The sequence below is a fragment of the Antedon mediterranea genome, chromosome 10 (genome assembly GCF_964355755.1).
Source record: "Antedon mediterranea chromosome 10, ecAntMedi1.1, whole genome shotgun sequence".
Taxonomy (NCBI): Eukaryota; Metazoa; Echinodermata; class Crinoidea; order Comatulida; family Antedonidae; genus Antedon; species Antedon mediterranea.
Window position 1 is genome coordinate 5,877,198 of NC_092679.1, and position 24,116 is coordinate 5,901,313.

The 24,116-nt window shown below is 34.9% G+C and overlaps 2 protein-coding genes across 3 annotated transcripts in view; one reads left to right on the forward strand and one right to left on the reverse strand.

Annotated features, from left to right (window-relative positions):
* Positions 1–2,119: 2,119 nt before the first annotated feature.
* Positions 2,120–6,586, forward strand: LOC140060404 (uncharacterized). The gene is made up of 5 exons (XM_072106592.1): positions 2,120–3,513; positions 3,773–4,012; positions 5,063–5,164; positions 5,278–5,490; positions 5,692–6,586. The coding sequence occupies exons 1-5, from the start codon at positions 2,292–2,294 to the stop codon at positions 6,105–6,107; spliced, it is 2,193 nt and encodes a 730-aa protein (XP_071962693.1). The 5' UTR covers positions 2,120–2,291; the 3' UTR covers positions 6,108–6,586.
* A 58-nt stretch (positions 6,587–6,644) lies between these two features.
* The window catches only part of LOC140061360 (papilin-like), a 52,080-nt gene continuing 34,608 nt past the window's right edge, over positions 6,645–24,116 (reverse strand). Inside the window, exons 17-33 of one of the 2 annotated variants that reach the window (XM_072107873.1) lie at positions 23,475–23,663; positions 21,897–22,070; positions 21,484–21,657; positions 20,791–20,964; positions 20,270–20,470; positions 19,899–20,105; positions 19,565–19,777; positions 19,080–19,319; positions 18,565–18,819; positions 16,802–17,038; positions 13,875–14,078; positions 11,463–11,858; positions 10,987–11,271; positions 10,342–10,605; positions 9,770–9,949; positions 9,378–9,467; positions 6,645–8,813 (exon numbers count right to left, since the gene is read on the reverse strand). In XM_072107873.1, coding sequence (XP_071963974.1) covers positions 8,668–8,813; positions 9,378–9,467; positions 9,770–9,949; positions 10,342–10,605; positions 10,987–11,271; positions 11,463–11,858; positions 13,875–14,078; positions 16,802–17,038; positions 18,565–18,819; positions 19,080–19,319; positions 19,565–19,777; positions 19,899–20,105; positions 20,270–20,470; positions 20,791–20,964; positions 21,484–21,657; positions 21,897–22,070; positions 23,475–23,663 — 3,629 coding nt within the window. In that variant the 3' untranslated portion in view covers positions 6,645–8,667. Of the gene's footprint in view, positions 8,814–9,377; positions 9,468–9,769; positions 9,950–10,341; positions 10,606–10,986; positions 11,272–11,462; positions 11,859–13,874; positions 14,079–16,801; positions 17,039–17,962; positions 17,993–18,564; positions 18,820–19,079; positions 19,320–19,564; positions 19,778–19,898; positions 20,106–20,269; positions 20,471–20,790; positions 20,965–21,483; positions 21,658–21,896; positions 22,071–23,474; positions 23,664–24,116 lie in introns of both variants that reach the window. The other variant, XM_072107874.1, reaches the window with a different exon arrangement.

The window sequence follows — 24,116 nt, forward strand, 5'->3', positions numbered from 1 at the left end:
ATTGATAAGGTTTGACAAATAATGGATTTACCAGTAGTACACAAGGGCAACAAATGAAGTGAAGACATCATGTTCAAGAGGACAATAAACCCCGTCAGCCATGTTGTTTAATCATGCTAAAATTATTTAAGAACATATTGAACTTTTAGTATTTGAAATTTTGGTTCAGTAATTTGAAGATAAGGTTTATACACACATTATACACTTGTCTATATAGTTTAGTCAAGTTATGAACACCACATAAATTTGAGGTGCAGTTCATACTGAATAAGAATGGAAAATTAGAGTGCCTGGGACAACCTTCAGTAATCAAATACTGTATCTGCATCACTTTATAACATGTATGTCTTGCTATTTTCTCACATAGATGCTGTAATCAAATACCTAACTTTTTTATAATCTGTATGTTTTGCTAGCTTCCCACATAGATAATTAATCAAACCTGCATCACTCAATATTTGATCCGTGTTTTGCTATAGGAGAATTGATTGTTAATTGGTGTATTAGTCTTTAATTATATTGTAATTTCTTGTAATGTATTATTGAAATGAAAGGAGATATGGGGCTTCAAAATAGCAAATGGCGGCCATTTTGAATTTATGCTAATTAGCCCACTTCCCAATGTCCGGTTTTGGTAAACTTGGATATGATGTTCATTTGGATCATATCAACCAGACAAAAAAAACTCTGTTGCAATTTGTTCTAGGTTACCCTATTTTTTACTTATCGATGGACTAAAAGAACTTTCAGCAAAAACAATTTGAAACTTATTATCGTAGTATAGTTATTATAATGATAATGATATATAAATTAATGTTTCGTACCCGCAGTTTGTAAATGTGTTTCGCATTAGCCTAATAAATCGCACTGTACAGCAACGCAAGAATCCGAGTCTGTCTTTACGTTTCTTTTTAAATCATAACTTGTAGCTTGATTGGTACTGTACTACCGTTTTTTAGAATATAAATCTTATCTGAAATACTAATCGAAAATAAAAATCAGAAATGCAACTCTTTACAAATTATTTTATTCGTCGCTGATACGAAATCAGGAAATGACATAGGCCTATTGATCGATTTTGGATGAGTCATTCCATTGGAACCACAACACGTATTGGCCATATTCATGCTCGATCAAAAGGCAGTAGGCCTAACGAGGTAAGTTCTAGTACAATAATATTGTAGTGATAATTACGGGGAACAATACTTATGATAGGCTAGCTACATTAGCCAATAAATTAAAATATTATCATGGTCTCCTGATGGAGGTAGCTTTAGGTCTATAGTATACCACATTAATTTATTTTTATTTAATCTATTTATTAGTCTATAGACAAGTTCTTTTGTCCATTCAAGTAATTCACAAAAATGTTAAATTCCCGTTTTTCATGTACTGCATATTATTATAAGCACGAAGAAATTAACTAATAATTCATCCATATCATGATAAGCAAAGCATTGAAGCTCACTCATGCATATAAAGTACGTAGCGATAAGCATAGTAACAGTAAACAACCAGTCTTACCTGGTGCTTAGCCGGCAGGCTGAATTGGTTTACGCCGATTAAACTCTCTTTCCTCCCGTGAAAGCTGTCAATTGCAATGACAAACAATTTGATAATAGGCCTAGGATAGGTAAGCAATGTTATTATAAGAAATATTCTTAGTCTTCTCAGTACGTCTACGTCAACTGCAATCATTTACGTTGTTTTCTCGTTCTCTGTCTGGTATGTACTGAAACGCAATCAAGCAAGTGACACGTTGTTTTTATCAGGTGCCAAATTCCTTGCCAGACACCTTTTGTTAACATGTTGTGGGGTTTTTTTTGGGTGAAACAGCGTAGTTTTATTATTATGCACCTATTCAGGCCTTATAAAAAATGATATTAATGCTTTAAATAATCTTTATTTTGACATCAGAATAGACACTGATTTTGAAATGAAAAATACAAACTAAAAATTTAATTTACAGAAATTATTTCAATTATCAGTCGTGCATTCCTCCACAACAAATGATTACCTGTTTTCTTTCATATTGATCAAGTCACTGTGATATGGGTTGCAGCTCAAGTCGTGCATTCCTCCACAACAAATGATTACCTGTTTTCTTTCATATTGATCAAGTCACTGTGATATGGGTTGCAGCTCAAGTCGTGCATTCCTCCACAACAAATGATTACCTGTTTTCTTTCATATTGATCAAGTCACTGTGATATGGGTTGCAGCTCAAGTCGTGCATTCCTCCACAACAAATGATTACCTGTTTTCTTTCATATTGATCAAGTCACTGTGATATGGGTTGCGGCTCAAGTCTACAGAAGAATAGTGTAGTATTTACAGAAAACGAAATTGTAAAAGGCAAAAGCATGGAAAAAAACAACCAAACAACTGAGAAAAATCCAAAAACAATAGAAAAAGAAAAGCAGCAAAATGGCGATTCAAAGAATGTTTATGATACTGAGGATGCGAAAGATGAGAAAGAAAATTCTCAACAAAAAAGCGAAAAAAAAGAAGAGGAACTCAAAGATCAGGATGACAATTCAGATGAGAATGATTTGGACATGGACGTTAAGTTGTACGAGTTGACGATACGACAACAGAATGTTGACGTGAAACCTGAATCACAAGAAGCGTTAGATAATTGCAAATCAGAAATAACTCGGGCAATGGAATTTCTTCAAAATGTGGTTGATTTTAAAAATGAACAGATTTTAATAAGCATTGAAGTGATCAAAAAAAGTTATTCAAAGTGGACTAAATACCGACCACTTCTTGGCCAGCACTTGTGTAATGTTGGATTTCCAAGTTTATTTACAAAATATTGGATTGAATTAAACAAATTGGATTTATTTGATCAGGAAAATGTAGTAGAGCTGAAAGTGTTTAAAGCGATGAATTTAGTAGCATGGAATTATTCTGATGCTTCAGTCGCTATCTGCGAAGAGCTTGGAAAAGCTGGTGCTGTACCGCTACTACTCTCAAGCTTCACACAGAACGAACTTTTACCCGATGTCATAACGAACCCTGTTATTATTCATGTCAAAAGTAGTCTGGGTATTTTGAATAACATGGTGCGGCTTTTTCCTGACAATATTCAGATTTTGCGTGACAACGACGCTGTCAAAAAACTTCTTGATTACTCATCAGTCAAATTTTTAATTCTAAAAGCGAATTGTTTCATTATTTTGTCTTTTTTAATCACGGACGATGAAGTCAGTTTATTGGAGAACATGGGAACGGCTGTTGGCTTTATTATCAACCTTCTTACAACCTCGTTGACATCCGGTAAAGCACGAGGTTACAGTACTTCAGAAATTCTTCTAGCTTTGAACAATCTTGCGGGTAATGATGAAAACAAAGTTAAGATAGTGGTGAGTAATGGACTTGCTCAGTTAGACAGAGGACTTAAAAAAAATGCAAAGTCAATACTTATTTTGTCGTCCATGCTTTGTTGGAAACTGGCTTTCATTCAAGAAAACCGAGTAAAAATGCGAAAGGAACAGAGTCTTATAGACGGTAAGAATACTTGTGTAGTGTGCAGTTCTGTACTTTACTTAAATACCAAGCCATAGCCAGGATTTTTGTGTTTCTTTTTTTAACATAAGAAGCATAAATCTTCAGAATCTACACTCCCGCTGCTAGTTTGAAAAGTGCATTTCAGGAAAAACCTTTGGCTATGGGCTTGTATATTTAAAAAGACCAAGCATGCCAAGTATTATATTTTAATTGTTGAAAACATTTATTGAAATTAAAAACAAATTCAATTTTTTTACAGGATTGAAAAGGCTAAAGAATTCTGAAAGCCATAAACTGAAAGCAACATGTGCTGGTGCACTATGGGAAATATTCGAGGGCCAACCTGAAGAACAATTAAGTGAGGATTCTCCTGTTCTTACTTTGTCACAGAAGCATGTGATGCTCAGCTACCAATGGGATGTCCAGCCAAGAATTATCCAATTGAAGCAGAAACTTCAAAATGCTGGTTACAATGTTTGGATGGATATTGACCAAATGGGTAACTATCTTACAGAATAGGTTCTGTTGTGATATTACAGAATAGGTATCTTATAGAATGGGTTCCGTATCTTATAGAATGGATTCTGTATCTTACAGAATGGTTTTGTATCTTACAGAATGGTTTTGTATCTTATTGAATAGGTTCTGTATCTTACAGAATAGGTTCTGTATCTTACAGAATGGTTCTGTATCTTACAGAATGATTTTGTATCTTACGGAATAGGTTCTATATCTTACAGAATAGGTTCTGTATCTTACAGAATGGTTCTGTATCTTACAGAATGATTTTGTATCTTACGGAATAGGTTATGTATCTTACAGAATGGTTTTGTATCTTACAGAATGGTTTTGTATTACATGGAATTGGTTCTGTATCTTACAGAATAGGTTTCATATCTTACAGTATAGGTTCTGTATCTTAAAGAATGGTTTTGTATCTTACAAAATGGTTTTGTATTATATGGAATTGGTTCTGTATCTTACAGAATAGGTTTCATATCTTACAGTATAGGTTCCGTATCTTAAAGAATGGTTTTGTATCTTACAGAATGGTTTTGTATCTTACAGAATGGTTTTGTATCTTACAGAATGGTTTTGTATTATATGGAATTGGTTCTGTATCTTACAGAATAGGTTTCATATCTTACAGTATAGGTTCCGTATCTTAAAGAATGGTTTTGTATCTTACAGAATGGTTTTGTATTATATGGAATTGGTTCTGTATCTTACAGAATAGGTTTCATATCTTACAGAATAGGTTCCGTATCTTACAGAATGATTTTGTATCTTACAGAATGGTTTTGTATTATATGGAATTGGTTCTGTATCTTACAGAATGGTTTTGTATCTTACAGTATAGGTTCCGTATCTTAAAGAATGGTTTTGTATCTTACAGAATGGTTTTGTATTATATGGAATTGGTTCTGTATCTTACAGAATAGGTTCTATGTATAGTACTGTACTGTATATATTTTTCTGTGAAGGTACACTCGGTGACTAGTTATAATAATCATTTATGCAACACTATTTCATGTTTTTATCATTATAGAAGGTGACATACTAGGTGCTATGGCTGATGCCGTTGAAAATGCTGCAGTCATTTTAACCTGCATTTCTAAGAAGTACAAAGACAGTACAAGTTGTAGAACAGGTACTGTTGTGTCTTTAAAGTACAATTTCTTTCATATCTGCATTAAGCCATTAAACTATTTCATTTGCATTTTTTTATATTTTCACAAATGTTAACTTTTAATTAATTTACAGAAGCCACATATGCTTACAAGCAAAACAAGGCAATTATCCCTTTGATTGTTGAGCAGGGCTACGTGGCCGACGGGTGGCTTGGCGCCCTAATAGGTACCCTTATCTACTTCCCCATGTTTGATGACTCAAAATTAGAAACGGAGATCAATCGAATCGTAAGCGAGATTGGTGATAGAGGTAAAATGCAGAAAGGGCAGCAAACAGAACATACAGGTAGTCTTTAAATTATTTAACATGTGCTTATGTTGTATAGTTTTTGGTCAGGATTAGGTGATAAATATAGCGGCATCTATGCTTTATTGTCTCCCACTATTTAATTTTTTCGTGTTGGGTCCTCTAAAAATCTAAGCTTGGATTATCAAAGTATGCTTCACAAATAATCCGAATCTGCTGAATGGCTTTTCTTTTCCTCAGAAATTATTCCTGTCGCAACTTCAATAGTGAAGTGTGGTAAAGACTCAACTGATAGTCCTTTCATCTCGGCTGCAAAGGTAGCAGTGGCTGAAATGGTATCAATGACTATAACACCACCAACAGCTGCAAAGACATCAATGACAGCACCGACAACAATTGCTGCAAATAATACGACAAATATAGCTGGCTGGACGACTTCTGATGTCGAGAAGTGGTTGAAAAAGGTTAAACTTGAAGAATGCCGCTCTGCAATGGAGAATGTTGATGGCGACATTCTGATTCAGATGTACAAGATGTCAAAGGATGCACCAGAGTTTTTCTACTCAAGGCTGGAAAGAGATTTTGATATGACACATTTGCTGCAGGTACTGAAGTTTAAAAGTGCATTGGAGAAACTTATATGTCCAGGAAGCTGAATGTAGGCAAAATGGAACAAACCATTGCTTAATAGGGTATATATATATGTGCTCACATTACTTTTAAATATACATCAGATCAATAGAATGCCTTTGTACGTAATAGTTCAATCCTTACTTGATCTTGAAAGGCTTGTTTGTCTACAAGAGAAACTGGGATTTACTATGATGTGATCCACAGCACTACAAATCCTTCTTTTTTTTTAAGTTGACCTGCTCGGAAGAGGTGTGCTGTACGACTTTTTGTAGAATCCAACTTTGTGTTCAAATTCTTGCATGGTCTTCTTGCTGGTCAATTCTGATCATATCCTGAAATGTTATGTATAAGAAAATGAGGCACCCGAGAGTAAATTAATGGAAGTGTGTCGCCAATATTGACCCTGCAAAACTTTTACATACAATAAATGGCAAAACTTTTACATATACAGTGTATGGCAACATCTTTATATGGAAATAAACTTTGAGATGATGATTAAATACACATATACCAAAATATGTTTCTATAACATTTATTTCACAAAACTTTTTTTTCCAACTAATTAAAAAAAATTTAAACTAATCAATGGTTTGTCTATTCTAAAATAAAGGTTATACTGGAGTAACAGAAAATATTGTCTTTATTATGAAATCTTTTAAAACATGATGAAAACAAAATGAAAATGTAATAGTCAGCCTCCAAATTGAATGAATGTGTAATTAATTTTGACTAATTTTAACCATGATTGAGATTCTCCACTGTATCTAGGGAAAATCAACATCATGTACAGTACCCTATATAATCATTACACTGTCAATGTAATAATATACAAATAACGATTGTTTAAAAGTGCGTACTATTGCACGCCATGTGACCCACATTCGTCCAATCAAATGACAGGAATTTTTTTAGGTGTTATATGAAACTAATTATTGAGTACTGTATATAGAGTTAGAGTTTAGTCTTTATTGATCCAGTTCAGGAAATTACATACATATATATAGGCCTATTATTGTATTTAATGTTATAAAAAAAATATATGATTTCTAAACTAAATATCTATAATATATATACGAATTTATGTTTACAAATAAATATCTAATAATGTAAATATAGAAAAGAATATAAAGTAACATAATATCAAAATATCTAACTTTCACCACAAAAAGATGCATGATGCATAATTATGTTCTGCTTATGAATGTCAGCACTGTATCGCCACAGTATCAGAGGCAAATTCAGTAATCAATCATGGATAGATACTATGATACAGACATCACGTGTGATGCTGTATTACAAAAAAAATACAGGAAACTGAAATTTTATGAATGCTGATTTATACAGCTTTTTCTCCTTAAAATGTGTTGATGTCATCATAAAGCCGATTTTCCACTAGGCGAATTTGTTCGCGCGAATCGAAGGCGTCGGCTAATACGCATGCGTAGAGAAGGATTTGGAAGATGTAAACATAAATACACATGCGTACAAGCTGGCGCTTTCGATTCGCACGAAATTCGCCTAGTGGAAAATAGGCTTTAGAGAGGTTAAAATCATTAAAAATATGTTTATTCTAAATCTTTTGTATGGAAGATTAAAACTGCAACATGACAACTGCATACCATAGTAAGTTACTGCTTTTTAAAATAATTCTAAAATAGAAAGCTGAAATGGGGGTGCCTGTGTCAACCACACACTTAATATTCAACTGTTCATCAGATATTAAAATATTAATATTAACATATTTGTGTAAACATGCTGCTGCTGTCTGACTAAAACAAAACAAATTCTTCTGTTTTTTCCTTTGCTTTTCACTACTAATACAGTACATTTAGAGACAAACCAGCTTTTCATTTTCAACCCAAATGGCAAAGCTATATTTATGCTGTTATGGTACATGGTATCTGCTTTAATTTCCATCGAAAAATTTTTTTTAGGGTGTACTGGTACTGCTGGACAGTACATCTCATCCGCTCTTCATACCAATGGTGCCGTTTACAAGTTCGGAACCCACAATATACAAACCAAAAATAAAATATATATTTGTGTAGCTGGTACTCCTGTACAGTACATCTCTTCACTCTTGATACCAATGGTGCCGTTTACAAATTCAAAACCCACAATATACAAACCAAAAATAAAATATCATATATTTGTGTAGCTGGTACTGCTGTACAGTACATCTCTTCACTCTTGATACCAATTGTGCCGTTTACAAATTCGGAACCCACAATATATAAACCAAAAATAAAATATCATATATTTGTGTACCTGGCACTGCTGAACAGTACAACTTGCCCACTCATGATAAAAAAAGTGCATTTTATGAGTAATAAAAATAGTAGTAATAATTACCCGTAATATACAAATGTAAAATACTATTTGGTTTTGGTATTCCTACCAAGAACCACCTACAGTACAACATGAGATTTAAGACTCATTGAAAATAAAACAGCTACTGAACACCCTGATTTTGTTTGCTTTCCTATGAGTTGATTATTTTCAGTAACCAGCATAGTAATTATGCGAACATAAGTCATACAGACCCAGTAAAAATAAAACAGCTACTAAACACCCTGATTTGGTTTACTTTCCTATGAGTTGATTGTTGTCGGTACATGTCTGACAACAGTAACCAGCATAGTAATTATGTGAACATAAATGAGCAAGCAGAATAAGATTACAGTTGGCGAACTCTGGTTGGTCTCTACATACAGGATTTACAACACCACCTTTAAAAAAAATTGAAAAATCATTTTAACATTTCAAACTTATTACTGTAAAGCCTCTAAGCATTATCAACCTCGGCCATTGGATCAAACACTATTAATTTTATTTTATTTTATTCCATCGAAACCAACAGCAATAATTACCGCCACTAACAGGTTTGATACAGACAAAGCCAGGACTGAAAGCACCTTGATTGGTCCTAACATTGATCAAGGGCATCTCTCGTCCAGTGCCCACCTTGACCAGAGGAAAGGCATGAGCCAATACGTCTGAGGCAGATACTAGATGCAGCTATGATCAGCGCTGTTGTTTTTTATCCTACCAGGTAGGCCTACCCACTTGTAAATCTGGATGGAGGGACGCAATTGCCTAAAGACTATCAAACAAGTGCCTAGCAAATATGATAGTGTATGACATCATCTGGTCCATATATGGGCACATCATATTTTTTTGTCACATAAAGTTTGATAGTGTAGACAGACCTTAAGCACACATAATTTGACGAGAATTGATCTCGAACTCGTGATCCCGATACACACTTATCTGACACAAGAAATTTAACTGACCTGTTATCTTGACCTGGGCAGACCTCCTCTGAGAGCTCCTATTATTGGATGCTGTACAGGTATAAAGACCAGCATCAGTTTCTTTGGCATCTAAAATTTTGGTATAAAATTTGGAAAATTAAACATTGTAAAAATTCACTCTTGTACTCCTCATGGACATGTCGTTGATGTGGAGAGGGGGGGGGAGGGGGCAGGAATGGATGCTGAAGAGTGGTTACTATTTATTAGTAATAATAAAGTATTATAACATCTTGATTTGCCTTCAATTTAGTGCTGAAAAAGATTTCCTCGGATGACGATAGAAAATTTCACTTGTAAGTCCGATTTTTGCTTGTGTAAAATTATATATTAACATTTTTTTTACAGTATATTAAAATTGATTAAAAATTCACCTGAAATAACTAGATTGCCATTTGGCCAGATTTTGTATCGTTCAAGTTGTGGAAGTTGAATGCTGTTCTTTGTCCAGCGAATCACTGGCTTTGGTGACCCTGTACTCGTACAACTAAGCGTGATCTTATCACCAACGCTACGGGTCATATCACGTGGTGGGCTGATTATTTCAACATCGGCTATAAAATAACATGATTTCAGGTTGAATTATATATATATAGATATTTGTATTTTTTTCATTTTTGTAACTTTTTTCTATAATGCATTTGTTGGGTTCATCTATCAAAAGTGGAAGTCAATTTATTGTTATGTTTCTTATTTTAAACAGTGACCATGCCTTAAAGTTTGTCTACATACTTTGGTACAATTTGTATATTGACTTACATTCATTATACAGTATTTTGTGACGGACTATTCTTGACTGTCTTTATAAAGGTCTGTTTATGCATTTTCATCTTTTTTTAACTACTCACATAAAATATGTTTTGTGCCTCAAAAGTTTTAACTCTTTTAACAAGCTCCTATCACAAATAGAATACATTTGTTTTGGATTTTGAAACTAGAAACATACCTTCAACAACCAGCGTATAGCGTGTTCGCTGTATAATACCAACGTACGTTCTACCAATGCACTCATAACTACCGGAATCATCTAACTGGATGTTTCTAAGGACGAGAGTGTTATCCTGAAGTTGTAATATGTAGGGGTCATTAACCGGTAAAGGTTCCCTTCCACGTGTCCACTCAACCGTAGCATCATCAAAACCAGTTGTACACTCCAAACGAACGAGGGAGCCTTCTACAGCTGTCACTGTCTGATGGTTTGATTTCTCTCCTAAAAAATATTGTTTAATGTTAATTTTGATAAACACCAAAACCAAACACCTAAAATCTCATAAATAAACAGAAACCAGAATGTGCTGTGAAAAAACAAATTTTTAAGGAAAATCATCGATTATCAGTGTACTTACTGTTTACATGGATCAGTCTTTCTGTTTGTATGCAATAAGAGAACGTAGACAAAAAATTTAACAAAAAAGAGTAGGCAAATTGTTAACGTTATGTAAATTTATTCTTATCGTCAGCCTGTGAACAAATGAGGTTGTTGCTAACTAGCAGGCATACTTTTTGCACAAAGTTGAAATTTGTAAAAAGTCAAGCAATTAGATTAAGTATTATGCTAAATTAAAACAAAATAAAATTCTTAAAATCTTACTATGTACAACAACTTGCAGAGAGTGCGTGATTTGCCTGCCAATGCCATTATCAGCTACGCATGTGTAAGTCCCTATGTCATCTTCCTTTGTTGGGAAGATACTCAGAACACCACTAGCCTTTACTTCCAGACGTCTGTTATTTAAATTTTCTGCCAATCTACCATCCTTATACCATGTGATGGTTGGTGATGGCTGGCCAGTGACTGTACATGACAGTTTAAGTGCTGTACCTCTCAGAACCTTTTGATCATAAGGTACAGAGGTAAATTTAGGTGCTTCAGTATCTGCAAAAAAAAAGATTAAAACTGGATTCAGCCCTTTGTACATAAATAACATGTAATAAGTCGGGAGATCAAAGTTGCTACAAGTTGTAAAAATTTATGCAGATGTGAAAATGGTACAGTATTAGAGACAATCTTGATCCTAGCCAGTTTGGACAACTTATGAGGTCATAATTGTGAACCCTTTTACATACCTGGGCAACCTATGTAGTCACTCCTTTCAGCCATATTCACGCCATCTGGGCAGCAGCCATAGTAGGATTGATCACAGCTTATAAATGTTGTTGTCTCATCCTCAATAGTTGTAGGTGATGGGGCTGGCCGTGTTGTTGACCTTTGAGTTGTTAACTTCTGAGTTGTTGACCTTTGAGTAGTTTGAGACGTTTCTGTTGTTGGAGAACTTTCTGTTGTTGTTTGTTGAGTTGTTCTCTGACTTGTCACCCATCGAGGGATAACAGTGGTTAAAATTTCACTTTCAGGTGAATTCATTAATTGTATTGGAGGTCTTGGAGTAAAGGTAACCTTTTGTTTAGATGGTGATGTTGAAAAATATGATTGGTCCTCGCCACTTCCATCTCCAAACAATTCACCTGTAATATGATCGATGCAACAACAATTAAAATAAGCAAGCCATTAATTATTCTTACCTTACCCTCAGCTCTATCATCTCCTTTTAGATGTAGTCCTCCTCTACCCTTTTGCCATTCCTTTCTTTAAGTATTCACTCATGGGAAAATTCTTTTCAATCTTACTGTACCATCATTATTTATTACGGGTGCAAGTCAAGTCGGCCCCAAACAGTCTCGGCCAAAGTCAAGACAGCCCCACGTCAAGACGGCCCCACGTCAAGTCGGCCCCAAGTCAACTCGGCCCCAAGTCAACTCGGCCTCACGTCAACTCGGCCAAAAACTAATCGGTCAACGCGGCCACAATAAAGTATGGAACGCAAAAAGTGCTTAATATTATTTCGATTATTACTATCCACTCATTAAAAAAAATTAAGAAATAAGAAAATAAAACAATGATATCATTGCCGATATGAATAGAAGTACCCGCGTTTTACAAAAACACGTGCATTTAGTAAATCGAAGACCATCATGGAGCTATTATAGCTCCATGGTTCCACCATTTGGCCATAGAAAAATGATCGTACTGTACATATCGTTTTTGTCCATGATTTGCGTTTTTAAAAAAGGGGAATCCCCCGGTCAGCGAAAACATGTAGCTGCCAAAGGCACAGGAAGGCGCAGCTACGAATTGGTTTCAGATGTTGTCGCCTAATCAAATGCATACACTGAAGAAATCTACGTGTGATTCAACCATAGAGTTAACATTAATTAATACCTCAATGATTCAACCAAACAATCCAACCAAACAATCTTATTACACCTATATGTCCTCGCATATCGGACATGTTTATTGAATTTTGACGCACGAACGAACATACGCGCCCACGTACGTGCATCATCATATTGGGTGTGTATGCCTACAATGTGTTCCTATTTATTATCCAAATGTTCATATTGTAATCATTAATAATAGTATGAATGCTAGCTTATTAATCAATTGTTTGTTATGCGTAATTTCAGAACAATTTGTGCAATTTGAAATTTTATTAAACGTAAATAAAGAAAAATTGGTGAAATCCTTCTTTTTTTTTTGCTAAAAGTATTATTGTCTAAATATTAATATTCATTAAAAGTCAGAATTATTCATAGGTAATAAAAGGTTTATCAATCCCCTTCCTTTGCACCTTTTGCATTCCATACCTTAACGGGGCCGAGTTGACCGATTATTTTTTGGCCGAGTTGACGTGAGGCCGAGTTGACTTGAGGCCGAGTTGACTTGAGGCCGAGTTGACTTGGGGCCGACTTGACTTGGGGCCGACTTGACTTTGGCCGAGACGGTTTAGGGCCGACTTGGATCGAAATCATTTATTACCTATTACCATTATAGGTCTAACATTGTGGAACTTTTGTTAAATGTTTATTGTATTCATGGTTTTGTTTTATCTTTTTAAACCGGAGTCTGAATATTAAAGGTGGGACGTTGACTTTTTGATTCTGTTCGCTGTGCATTAAATAGAATGTTTTATTATTAGTCTGTCAATGTCTTGACCTGTACCTATCCTTTCCATACTTCCTCCTTTTATGTATTTATTTATTTTTATCTATTTATTTATTTATTTATTTTTATTTATTTATTTATGTAATTATTACTTTATTTTTATTTATTTACTTTTGTATTTATTTACTATTTTTCTTATTTATTTATTTATTTATTTATTAAGGCTCGCCTTGTTTTCATCTTTCTGGGCATCTGCTTTCATTCTCTGACCTATTATTATTTTCTATGCATTTTATCTTTTCCTTACCTTTTTTGTCAGAGTTTGTAAATAAATGATGAGCATCTGCCTTCACTCTTTGAACTATTATCACCATTTTATATACATTGTATCTTTTCCTTACCTTTTTTGTCAGAGTTTATAAATAAATGTCATGAAATGAAAAAAAAGACGAGATTAAAGCCATTATCTCTGTTCACCTTATCTACGGCAAAAGTTTTCAAGAAGTATGTCAAACAGAAAATGACATGATAAAACTTACATCTTGGTTGCCTTCCACGTCTCGTAGGTCTTGTTCCTCTGATCTCAACTCCGGTATTAATCTCAACACAAAAGCAATACCCTTTATGACATTGTACACGTTTATACAGCCCATCATCCGTACATTCAGGAATAAATGTCTCTGTGTCGGCACTTATTGCAAGTTGTCGCTCCTTCTCACACTTGTTCAGTAATGAATCAACCTCTATAAATGACGTATCAACAAGCAATTTTAGTTTACAGTACAACAGTAGAACCCTTCTCTAGGACAACAATATTATGGGGACACCAATATTCAGGGGACATCAATATTCAGGGGACATCAATATTATGGGAATACAATATTCAGGGGACACCAATATTCAGGGGACACCAATATTCAGGGGACACCAATATTCAGGGGACACCAATATTCAGGGGACACCAATATTCAGGGGACATCAATATTATGGGAATACAATATTCAGGGGACGCCAATATTATGGAGACACCAATATTCAGGGGACAACAATATTATGGGGACAACAATATTATGGGGACAACAATATTATGGGGACACCAATATTCAGGGGACACCAATATTATGGGGATGCCAATATTCAGAGGACAACAATATTCAGAGGACACCAATATTATGGGGACACCAATATTCAGGGGACGCCAATATTCAGGGGACGCCAATATTCAGGGGACGCCAATATTCAGGGGACGCCAATATTATGGGGACACCAATATTCAGAGGACACCAATATTATGGGGACACCAATATTCAGAGGACAACAATATTATGGGGACACCAATATTCAGGGGACACCAATATTATGGGGACACCAATATTCAGAGGACACCAATATTATGGGGACGCCAATATTCAGGGGACACCAATATTATGGGGACACCAATATTCAGAGGACACCAATATTATGGGGACACCAATATTCAAAGGACACCAATATTATGGGGACACCAATATTCAGGGGACGCCAATATTATGGGGACACCAATATTCAGAGGACACCAATATTATGGGGACGCCAATATTCAGGGGACGCCAATATTATGGGGACACCAATATTCAGAGGACGCCAATATTATGGGGACGCCAATATTCAGAGGACGCCAATATTATGGGGACGCCAATATTCAGGGGACGCCAATATTATGGGGACGCCAATATTCAGAGGACGCCAATATTATGGGGACGCCAATATTCAGGGGACGCCAATATTATGGGGACGCCAATATTCAGGGGACGCCAATATTATGGGGACGCCAATATTCAGGGGACGCCAATATTATGGGGACGCCAATATTCAGGGGACGCCAATATTATGGGGACGCCAATATTCAGGGGACGCCAATATTATGGGGATGCCAATATTCAGAGGACAACAATATTCAGAGGACACCAATATTATGAGGACACCAATATTATGGGGACACCAATATTCAGGGGACACCAATATTATGGGGATGCCAATATTCAGGGGACGCCAATATTATGGGGACACCAATATTATGGGGACACCAATATTATGGGAATGCCAATATTCAGAGGACAACAATATTCAGAGGACACCAATATTATGGGGACGCCAATATTCAGGGGACGCCAATATTATGGGGACGCCAATATTCAGGGGACGCCAATATTATGGGGACGCCAATATTCAGGAGACGCCAATATTATGGGGATGCCAATATTCAGAGGACAACAATATTCAGAGGACACCAATATTATGGGGACACCAATATTCAGGGGAAGCCAATATTATGGGGATGCCAATATTCAGAGGACACTAATATTAAGGGGACACCAATATTCATGGGATATCAATATTCAGGAACACCAATATTCAGGGGACACCAATATTCATGGGATATCATTATTCATGGGATGCCAATATTCATGGGACACCAATATTCAGGGGACACCAAAATATTCAGGGGACACCAATATTCAGGGGACACCAATATTCATGGGATGCCAATATTCAGAAGAAACCAATATTCAGGGGACACCAATATTCAGGGGACACCAATATTCAGAAGAAACCAATATTCAGGGGACGCCAATATTCAGGGGACACCAATATTCAGAGGACATAAAATAAAAAGAAGAACTATTTACTAACAACACCATGATGATGAAAACAAATAGTTCATTCAATGAAATAATAAAGAGTGTGTTATTAAACATGCATCACTATAAGTATTTCAACAACAATAAGCGCATTATAAATCTCAAATATAACTATGAATGAAAGTATGAAGTTACAAAAACAGAGGTACTATCTACACAAAAACAACCACAACAAACAACACCATCAAATGAGATGTTGTAGAAAACAACAGACAAACAAGTGAGTATCAAATAAACACATACAGTACTGTACATGGCCCAAATAGCTTTTAAACTGTCATATAGTACAACCATAGAGTACAACAGTACAATTACAATGTGTGCAGAGAAAGAAATAGACAATGAACATATAAGCACTTCTGATTGCAGAAATGAAAACAGATAAACAGTTGCAGTCCTTAATTATTAAGAAATACATAATATACACAGAATGCATTAGTGATTTTAAGAATGTATTAGTGCCTGATGATCCCTGATCCCTATTTGAAGATGATGATTTCAGATTCCAGAAGGAAAATAGTCACACATTTGCAGTTCTTAATTATGAAATATATGATATACACAGAATGCATTAGTGCTTTTAAGAATGCATTAGTGCCTTGATATTTTGAACATGTTTCTGGTCTTTGATTGATAGAGGCATTTTATGATAAACACAAAATGTGTTAGTATCTTTATAAGAATGAATTAGTGTCTTATTTTGAGCTCCCTAAAAATGAACATGATTCCATATTTATAATTGAAAGCACAAGTCTGATGTCAAACTTTGTTATTATTTAACTCACGTCTATACGGTACACAATCACTACGAGTCTTAGGCTTAGCTACCCGGCTCTCGACTATCTCAATACCCGACTCATCCACACACCAACAATACCGGGATACGTAACATTGGATTAAGTTAAATTCGCCGGATTCGGTGCAGTCGGGTATAAAGGTGGGATTCGTTTCTGCAGCTAAGATATCCCTTCTCCAACGAATGCACAACGTGTCTAGAGGTGCGGCTGTGATTTGATTGCCAGCTAGTTAGTGTGCAGATACAAATTAAAACAACAAAAATAATGAAGCAAAATTAATAAAATATACTAAAATTACAAAACAATGAAGCAAAAACAAAAAAATTCAAATAAAACTGCACAAAAAATTCATAGTCAAAAGTACAAAACAAATTAAGAAAAACAAAACGTATTATTTACCAACAAAATTTTAAAACAAAATGCTACGTCTATGAAATCAAAGCAAATAACACTTGTTATGCAAATTGCAAAAAAAAAAATAAATAAACAGAAATTACAAAAATGGTGATAGTTGAATTTGTGCATAGAATAGAAATAGAGGTTGATTTTTTTTCACTGAATCATGTAAGAAATAATTTTGTTAAAAAGTTTGTCTAAAAAAGTATTTGACAACGAAAGAAAAATCACTACGTATTGTAGTGTATTCTTTTGTTTTTTTCATATTTGTTTGTTTTAAATGTTTATATGAGGGCGCCCTTGATTGTCAGCGTAATATGCTGTTTAGAGTTACCCTCTATAAAGAAGGTTAAAAATAAATAAAATAAAAGAATATTAAATCTATCACAATTTGTACATAGTGTGTTATAAAAGGGAAAGAAACTACTGTATAACATAACTAACTTATTTGCAAACACACACAATTACAAAACTGAAGAGTTTACATTATAGTCGATTCTGTACTTAATTCATAGGCAAATTCCTTGATACAGCATCATATACGAATCACATGTGATGTCTGTATTATAGGTGACACATATATGATGTTGTATTACACAATTTGCTATATAATACTACACATGCCATATGTGAAGATAGTACATAGAGTCATGTGCACATTGTAACTAAAATGCAAAATATTTTGTTAAGGGAGAAATTAGATTAAAGGTTTATTTCAAGATCTAAGATCATCCATTGAAACAACTACTGTACCTTCATCATCCTCTGTTAGATAACCAGATCCTATTTTAAAATATCATATTAATACCAGTTTAAATAAAATACCTACATTATATCTGTAAAAATGAAAGGATTCTATGCTACTCTATAACATATTTAAAGTTTAAAAAGTCATTAGACTTTGATTAATTAACTGTGTCATGTATAAAACACGGATATCTCCAAATAAAGTGACAGGACACATTATTGAGAATTTGTGACTTTTTGGTTTAGTTGTGTCCTTATTTGGAGTTACCCTTTTATTATATCTGAAATTATTCAATTAATGCATGATTGTTTTCTTCTTTACATAATTAAAACAATTTTAACAGAAAGAAAACAATTGTAGCGTGCAGAAGTTTGGTTTGTCTGAAGCTCTATCCACACTATCAAACTTTGTGACAAAAAATGTGATGCGCCCATATATGGACATGATGATGTCATATCAACTATGTTTTTTCCTCTCAGCTTACCATTCACACACCAAAGACCTTACACTCACAGTGATGCTAGTAATAAGTTTCAAAACCAAACACTGTATTCACACTCCATATTACCTCATATAATAACATTCAATTCCAAAAAATAATACTTACCAACAATTTCAGTTACAAATTCAAAACAATTCGGTGTTTCTCCAAAATTATCTGTTCTCGAGTTTGCAATCTCGTCTCCATTCTCATCAACACACCAACATGTGACATCATTGTCGCACTGGATTTGTTCAAAGTCTCCGTCAACTGTACAACGTGGAATGTAGCCGCCAAATAAACCTCTCCTTGCCGAGCCCTGTCGCATCTGCAAACATCGTGTCATTGAAGAGGTTGTTGTAGAGGCTACCGTAGTAATTACTATAAAAACAAATTTGATATGGTATATTGAATTTTAAACATTGCTCAAGATAAATGATAACATTTAAGTTAAATTTTCTGAAAAATTAACTTACACTTTTTTTATGACCTTCTAATTATAATCCAAGAAGAAAAAATATTGCTTGTTCATTTTAGTTTATGTTTTTTTGATATATATTTCATATTGCATATACATTGATATGTTAATCTGTATGTATTTTTAATGTGATAAATAAATCAAATAAATAAAAATTGTCTACCTTGATGCAAGTAGTTATTACAATCTGGAATCACACCTCGCTGTGACGATGTGCTGTCTGGTATTGTCGTACCAGCCTCGTCTACACACCAGCAGAATCCCTCGTGGCACTGTACCTCATCAAATTCACCATTCTCAAGACAGCTCGGAATGAAGACTCCAAGTAACCCTGTCTTTCTTGCTTGCTTCTCCTGTTCCTGACAGAGTGTAAGGAGCTCAGGAGGTGATGGTGTTATGGTTACTGTCATAAATTAAAAAGATATAAATAAAAATCAGATACAAAATAAAGAAACTATGAGGTTATTTAAATTTGTTTGTTTTATTTTTTTTTTAACTGTTAATAAATTTTACATACCTCAAAAACAATAATATATTTATACTAACACAGATGAACTTTTATGCTAATTTAAAATTGTTTATTCATTTTATTGTAGGTATCAATATTTTAAATATAAATATGCCCTAACCCGGGCCAAATAATTTTACCTTCGCATATTGGCCGACGTTCTTTCACCGGATATTTTGTTCCTATGATGTCTTCTCCATTATCATTAACGCACCAACAGTCACCCGAGTGACACTGCACCTTTACGTAATCTCCATCTGAAGTGCATTGTGGGATGTACACTCCATACGGTTGAGATATCAAAGCATTTTGACGACTTTGTGGGCAATGTTTGGAATTAATATTAACCAATTCTATAAAAAACAACATTTTTAATCAGCATTTATAATGAAAAAAAAATTATTATTTATTTATTTATGCCGGAATATTTGCCATCAGAAGACTAATTGTTAACATCAATACTTTATATAGTACCTTCACAGTTTGGTCTTTGAGTACCAGGACTACGAATACTGCCCTCTATCCTCTGTCCAAGGTTATCAACGCACCAACAGTAGCCTGTTGCTTGATGACACTGCATTATCTCATATGCCCCTGAGTCTGTACATCTTGGAACTAGTCTGCCTAATGCAAGGTCATTGGTCAGGAGATCTCGCTGTTCCTGGCAGTGTGTTCTACCAACTAAATAAATAGAAAAATAGGAAAGAGTAGGATAAGGGATGCTGCAAAGGAATGAGAATGATTGATATGACATCTAGCAGAAGTTAGTTTGGGTTCGGATGGAGACCGGTCAGAAAAAAAAAGTTATGGGAAATGATGAATGCTGTAATAAAAAATGGTGTTACCTGTAGTTGTTAAGATTGTTGGCTCTACAACTGGACTTTTTCCACAAACAACATTGCAAGCATCCAGATCTGCAAAATTATTTGCATTACCCATACAACCTCCATACATAAACTGCTCACAACTCCCTGTACGTACGTTGTAATGCCAGCGGGGCAGTAGCGCCTTACAAGGGCCTGTTTCAGCAGGGAGTGAGCAAGGATCTAAATATAGAACAAATTCATGAAAACATAAATTAAACAAAACTTCAATATGAACTTGAATTATAGAGTGTAATTTGGTCTACTATATAAAATAGGTACTATTATCACTTAAGCTCTGTCTACACTATCAAACTTTATGTGGCATAAAAAAATGTGATTCGCCTATATATGGACATGATGATATCATATCAATACCATATTTTGGCATATCACTACCATATTTGGACACATCACACATTTAGACAGAGCTTTAGATCAACCCTTTTTCCCAGGGTGTAACCTTGATTGAGGTTTACTGCATTGTGGGTACTACTTTTTACCTTGATCCCTGACCATACATGTTTTGTTGCAAGACTCTTCATCAATGAAGCGATTGGAGTTGCCATTGCATCCTCCATACAGGAACGGTTGGCAGCTGTGGGTGTCCTGGTTGAAATACCAACGAGGAAGGGCAGCCTTACAAGGACCTGCATGCTTCTTCACCAGACATGCATCTGAAAGTTGAACAATTGAAAACTGAATGATGAAGCATGTTAAACAAACTAATTAAAGTCATAAGCTGCATGTTTTTTTTAATAACACAATATTGGAAAATTATCTATCTCAATACATGTATATATAAAGAGAATTTTCTCATGAAATAGTAGTTCACAACAATCAAGTGTCCCCATTATAGGGAGGGGTATCCACTGAATAGGGGTTGACCATAGTATTAAAAATCATATATACCCTTTGTTCATTTCATGGTGAAGTGCCCTCTTAAGTGGTGTCCTAAAGGCTAATACATTATACAGCATTGATACAACACAATTATAAATTATGCATGAAAAGAGTTGAATTACTAAAATTAGTTTTTAATATACATTATCAATCAATATAAGGCATAAAATTGATATAACAGTAAATTGTGGTGTTCTAAAAATAGAACACCAGTTGACAATTCCACAGGTGGGGAACACATTACCAATAGGATGCATTATAATAAACTATAGTATACCATTCATAAATATTACCTTCCCTTGAGGTGGAGCAACTGGCTTCGCATGATAAACGATCATTGAACCGGTTAGTGTTTCCATGACAACCACCATAAACAAAAGTTTCACACTGTCCAGATTTCATATTGTAGTACCATTTGGTCTTCAAGTCTTTGCACGGACCAGTCTCCTTTGATAGAGAACATGGATCTTGAAAAAGAAATCACACATGAAATCTAATTAGTTGATGGATTTTGATGGGTTACTACCCAGAAATATTTGACGCTAAATGTAAAGCTATATCAGATTGAAAGGAGGGACGTCTGCGGATAATATTAAATGACTAACTTTTAATTATTTTTTTAAATGCCAATTAATTAATATTAAATTACCAATTAGTTATTATTAATTACCAATTTAATAATGTTTTGACTAAACAATTTTCTCACTTTTTTCAAAAGTACTACAAACTTCTTGACACTTGTGTTCTGTTTTAAACCTGTTTCTGTTTCCACGGCAACCGCCATATTCAAATTCTTGGCACTCGCCAGTTTGCGCATTGTACCAATAGCTGGTAATCTTGCTTCTACATGGTCCAACGACTTTAGGTTTACTACAAAGCTCTGCAATTAAATAATTATTTAAATCATAAGTCACCTGTTCAGGACCCAACAAGTGTCCCCTAATATGGCCGTGTCTGCTCAATAGAGGTTTGTTAATAATGGTAAAACACACATTTCCCCTTGTTTGTTTAACAATATTAAAATAAAATTGTGTTCACTGAATAGAAGTTTGCTGTAGTGTTATATAATATATATTTTCTTTCATTTGTTTCACCAGAAGTGTGTCGCCTTAGTATGAATGTTCCCTGAACAGGAGTCGCCAAAGATGCTTGATACAAGGATATTAAAGTAATTTGTATCAAAGGTTCTGGAACCATGTAATAGATTGAAATGACACTTTACACATACTTAAACTGATTCTACAGAAGGATAGATACCCTAGGCTAACAGAAGGATAGATACCCTAGGCTAACAGAAGGATAGATACCCTAGGCTAACAGAAGGATAGATACCCTAGGCTAACAGAAGGATAGATACCCTAGGCTAACAGAAGGATAGATACCCTAGGCTAACAGAAGGATAGATACCCTAGGCTAACAGAAGGATAGATACCCTAGGCTAACAGAAGGATAGATACCCTAGGCTAACAGAAGGATAGATACCCTAGGCTAACAGAAAAATAGATACCCTAGGCTAACAGAAGGATAGATACCCTAGGCTAACAGAAGGATAGATACCCTAGGCTAACAGAAGGATAGATACCCTAGGCTAACAGAAGGATAGATACCCTAGGCTAACAGAAGGATAGATACCCTAGGCTAACAGAAGGATAGATACCCTAGGCTAACAGAAGGATAGATACCCTAGGCTAACAGAAGGATAGATACCCTAGGCTAACAGAAGGATAGATACCCTAGGCTAACAGAAGGATAGATACCCTAGGCTAACAGAAGGATAGATACCCTAGGCTAACAGAAGGATAGATACCCTAGGCTAACAGAAGGATAGATACCCTAGGCTAACAGAAGGATAGATACCCTAGGCTAACAGAAGGATAGATACCCTAGGCTAATAGAATTCAAGGATAGATACCCTAGGCTAACAGAAGGATAGATACCCTAGGCTAACAGAAGGATAGATACCCTAGGCTAACAGAAGGATAGATACCCTAGGCTAACAGAAGGATAGATACCCTAGGCTAACAGAAGGATAGATACCCTAGGCTAACAGAAGGATAGATACCCTAGGCTATTTCATGAAAAGGTTTGGTCCATCTGTCTATTAATTTATGTAGTTTAAAAGAGCTTGCTACTTAGTACAGTGCTCAAATGAAGCATTAAAGCCAAAATGTGCAAAAAATGGAGTTTAAAGAGAAGCAGAGGGTTGAGGTTAATTTAATTTTTATACATAACTGTAATTATCAATGATTATTGTAAATATAACGTTTCAAATACATTTTAATACCTTCCTGTGGTGGGTCTGGATCCCATTTAGTGCATGACTTCAAACAGTCATCCTCTGTTTCAAATCTGTTACCATTTCCATCACAACCACCATAGTAAAACCTCTGGCACTCATTTGACAATGCACTATAAAACCACCAGACTTTATATACACGGCAGGGACCTGGGTCACGTCGCATCAGACACACATCTAAAAGAGCACAAAAAGTTGATGGTAGAAGAAAAAAGAGGACCGTGAAAGAAGGAGCATGAGAGATGATAGGAGGGAAGATGTGCAAGAGAGATGGATTGAGCGATAGTCAGTATCATCCAATGAAAGAAGGAAAGATAATTTTGTACAATCGTCCAATCAAATGAAAAGAATCTACTTAGGTGTGTTATAATATAAAATATTAACTTTTACAGTTTTTCTATCTTTTAATGTTTAGGAGTTTCCACTGTTCATTTAGGTGCCCTACCTTAGCTGTTATTTATTATGGTTGTGTAATATTAATATAAGTATAAATATGAATCTAAATATCATTTTATGTTAAAATCAAATCAAACAACATTCTGACAAAAATTCTGTTGCCAATACAATGGATCAATATTTTTGATATCCCAGTAAACATTTAGACAGCAATTTTTGGCTTAAAAAATGGAA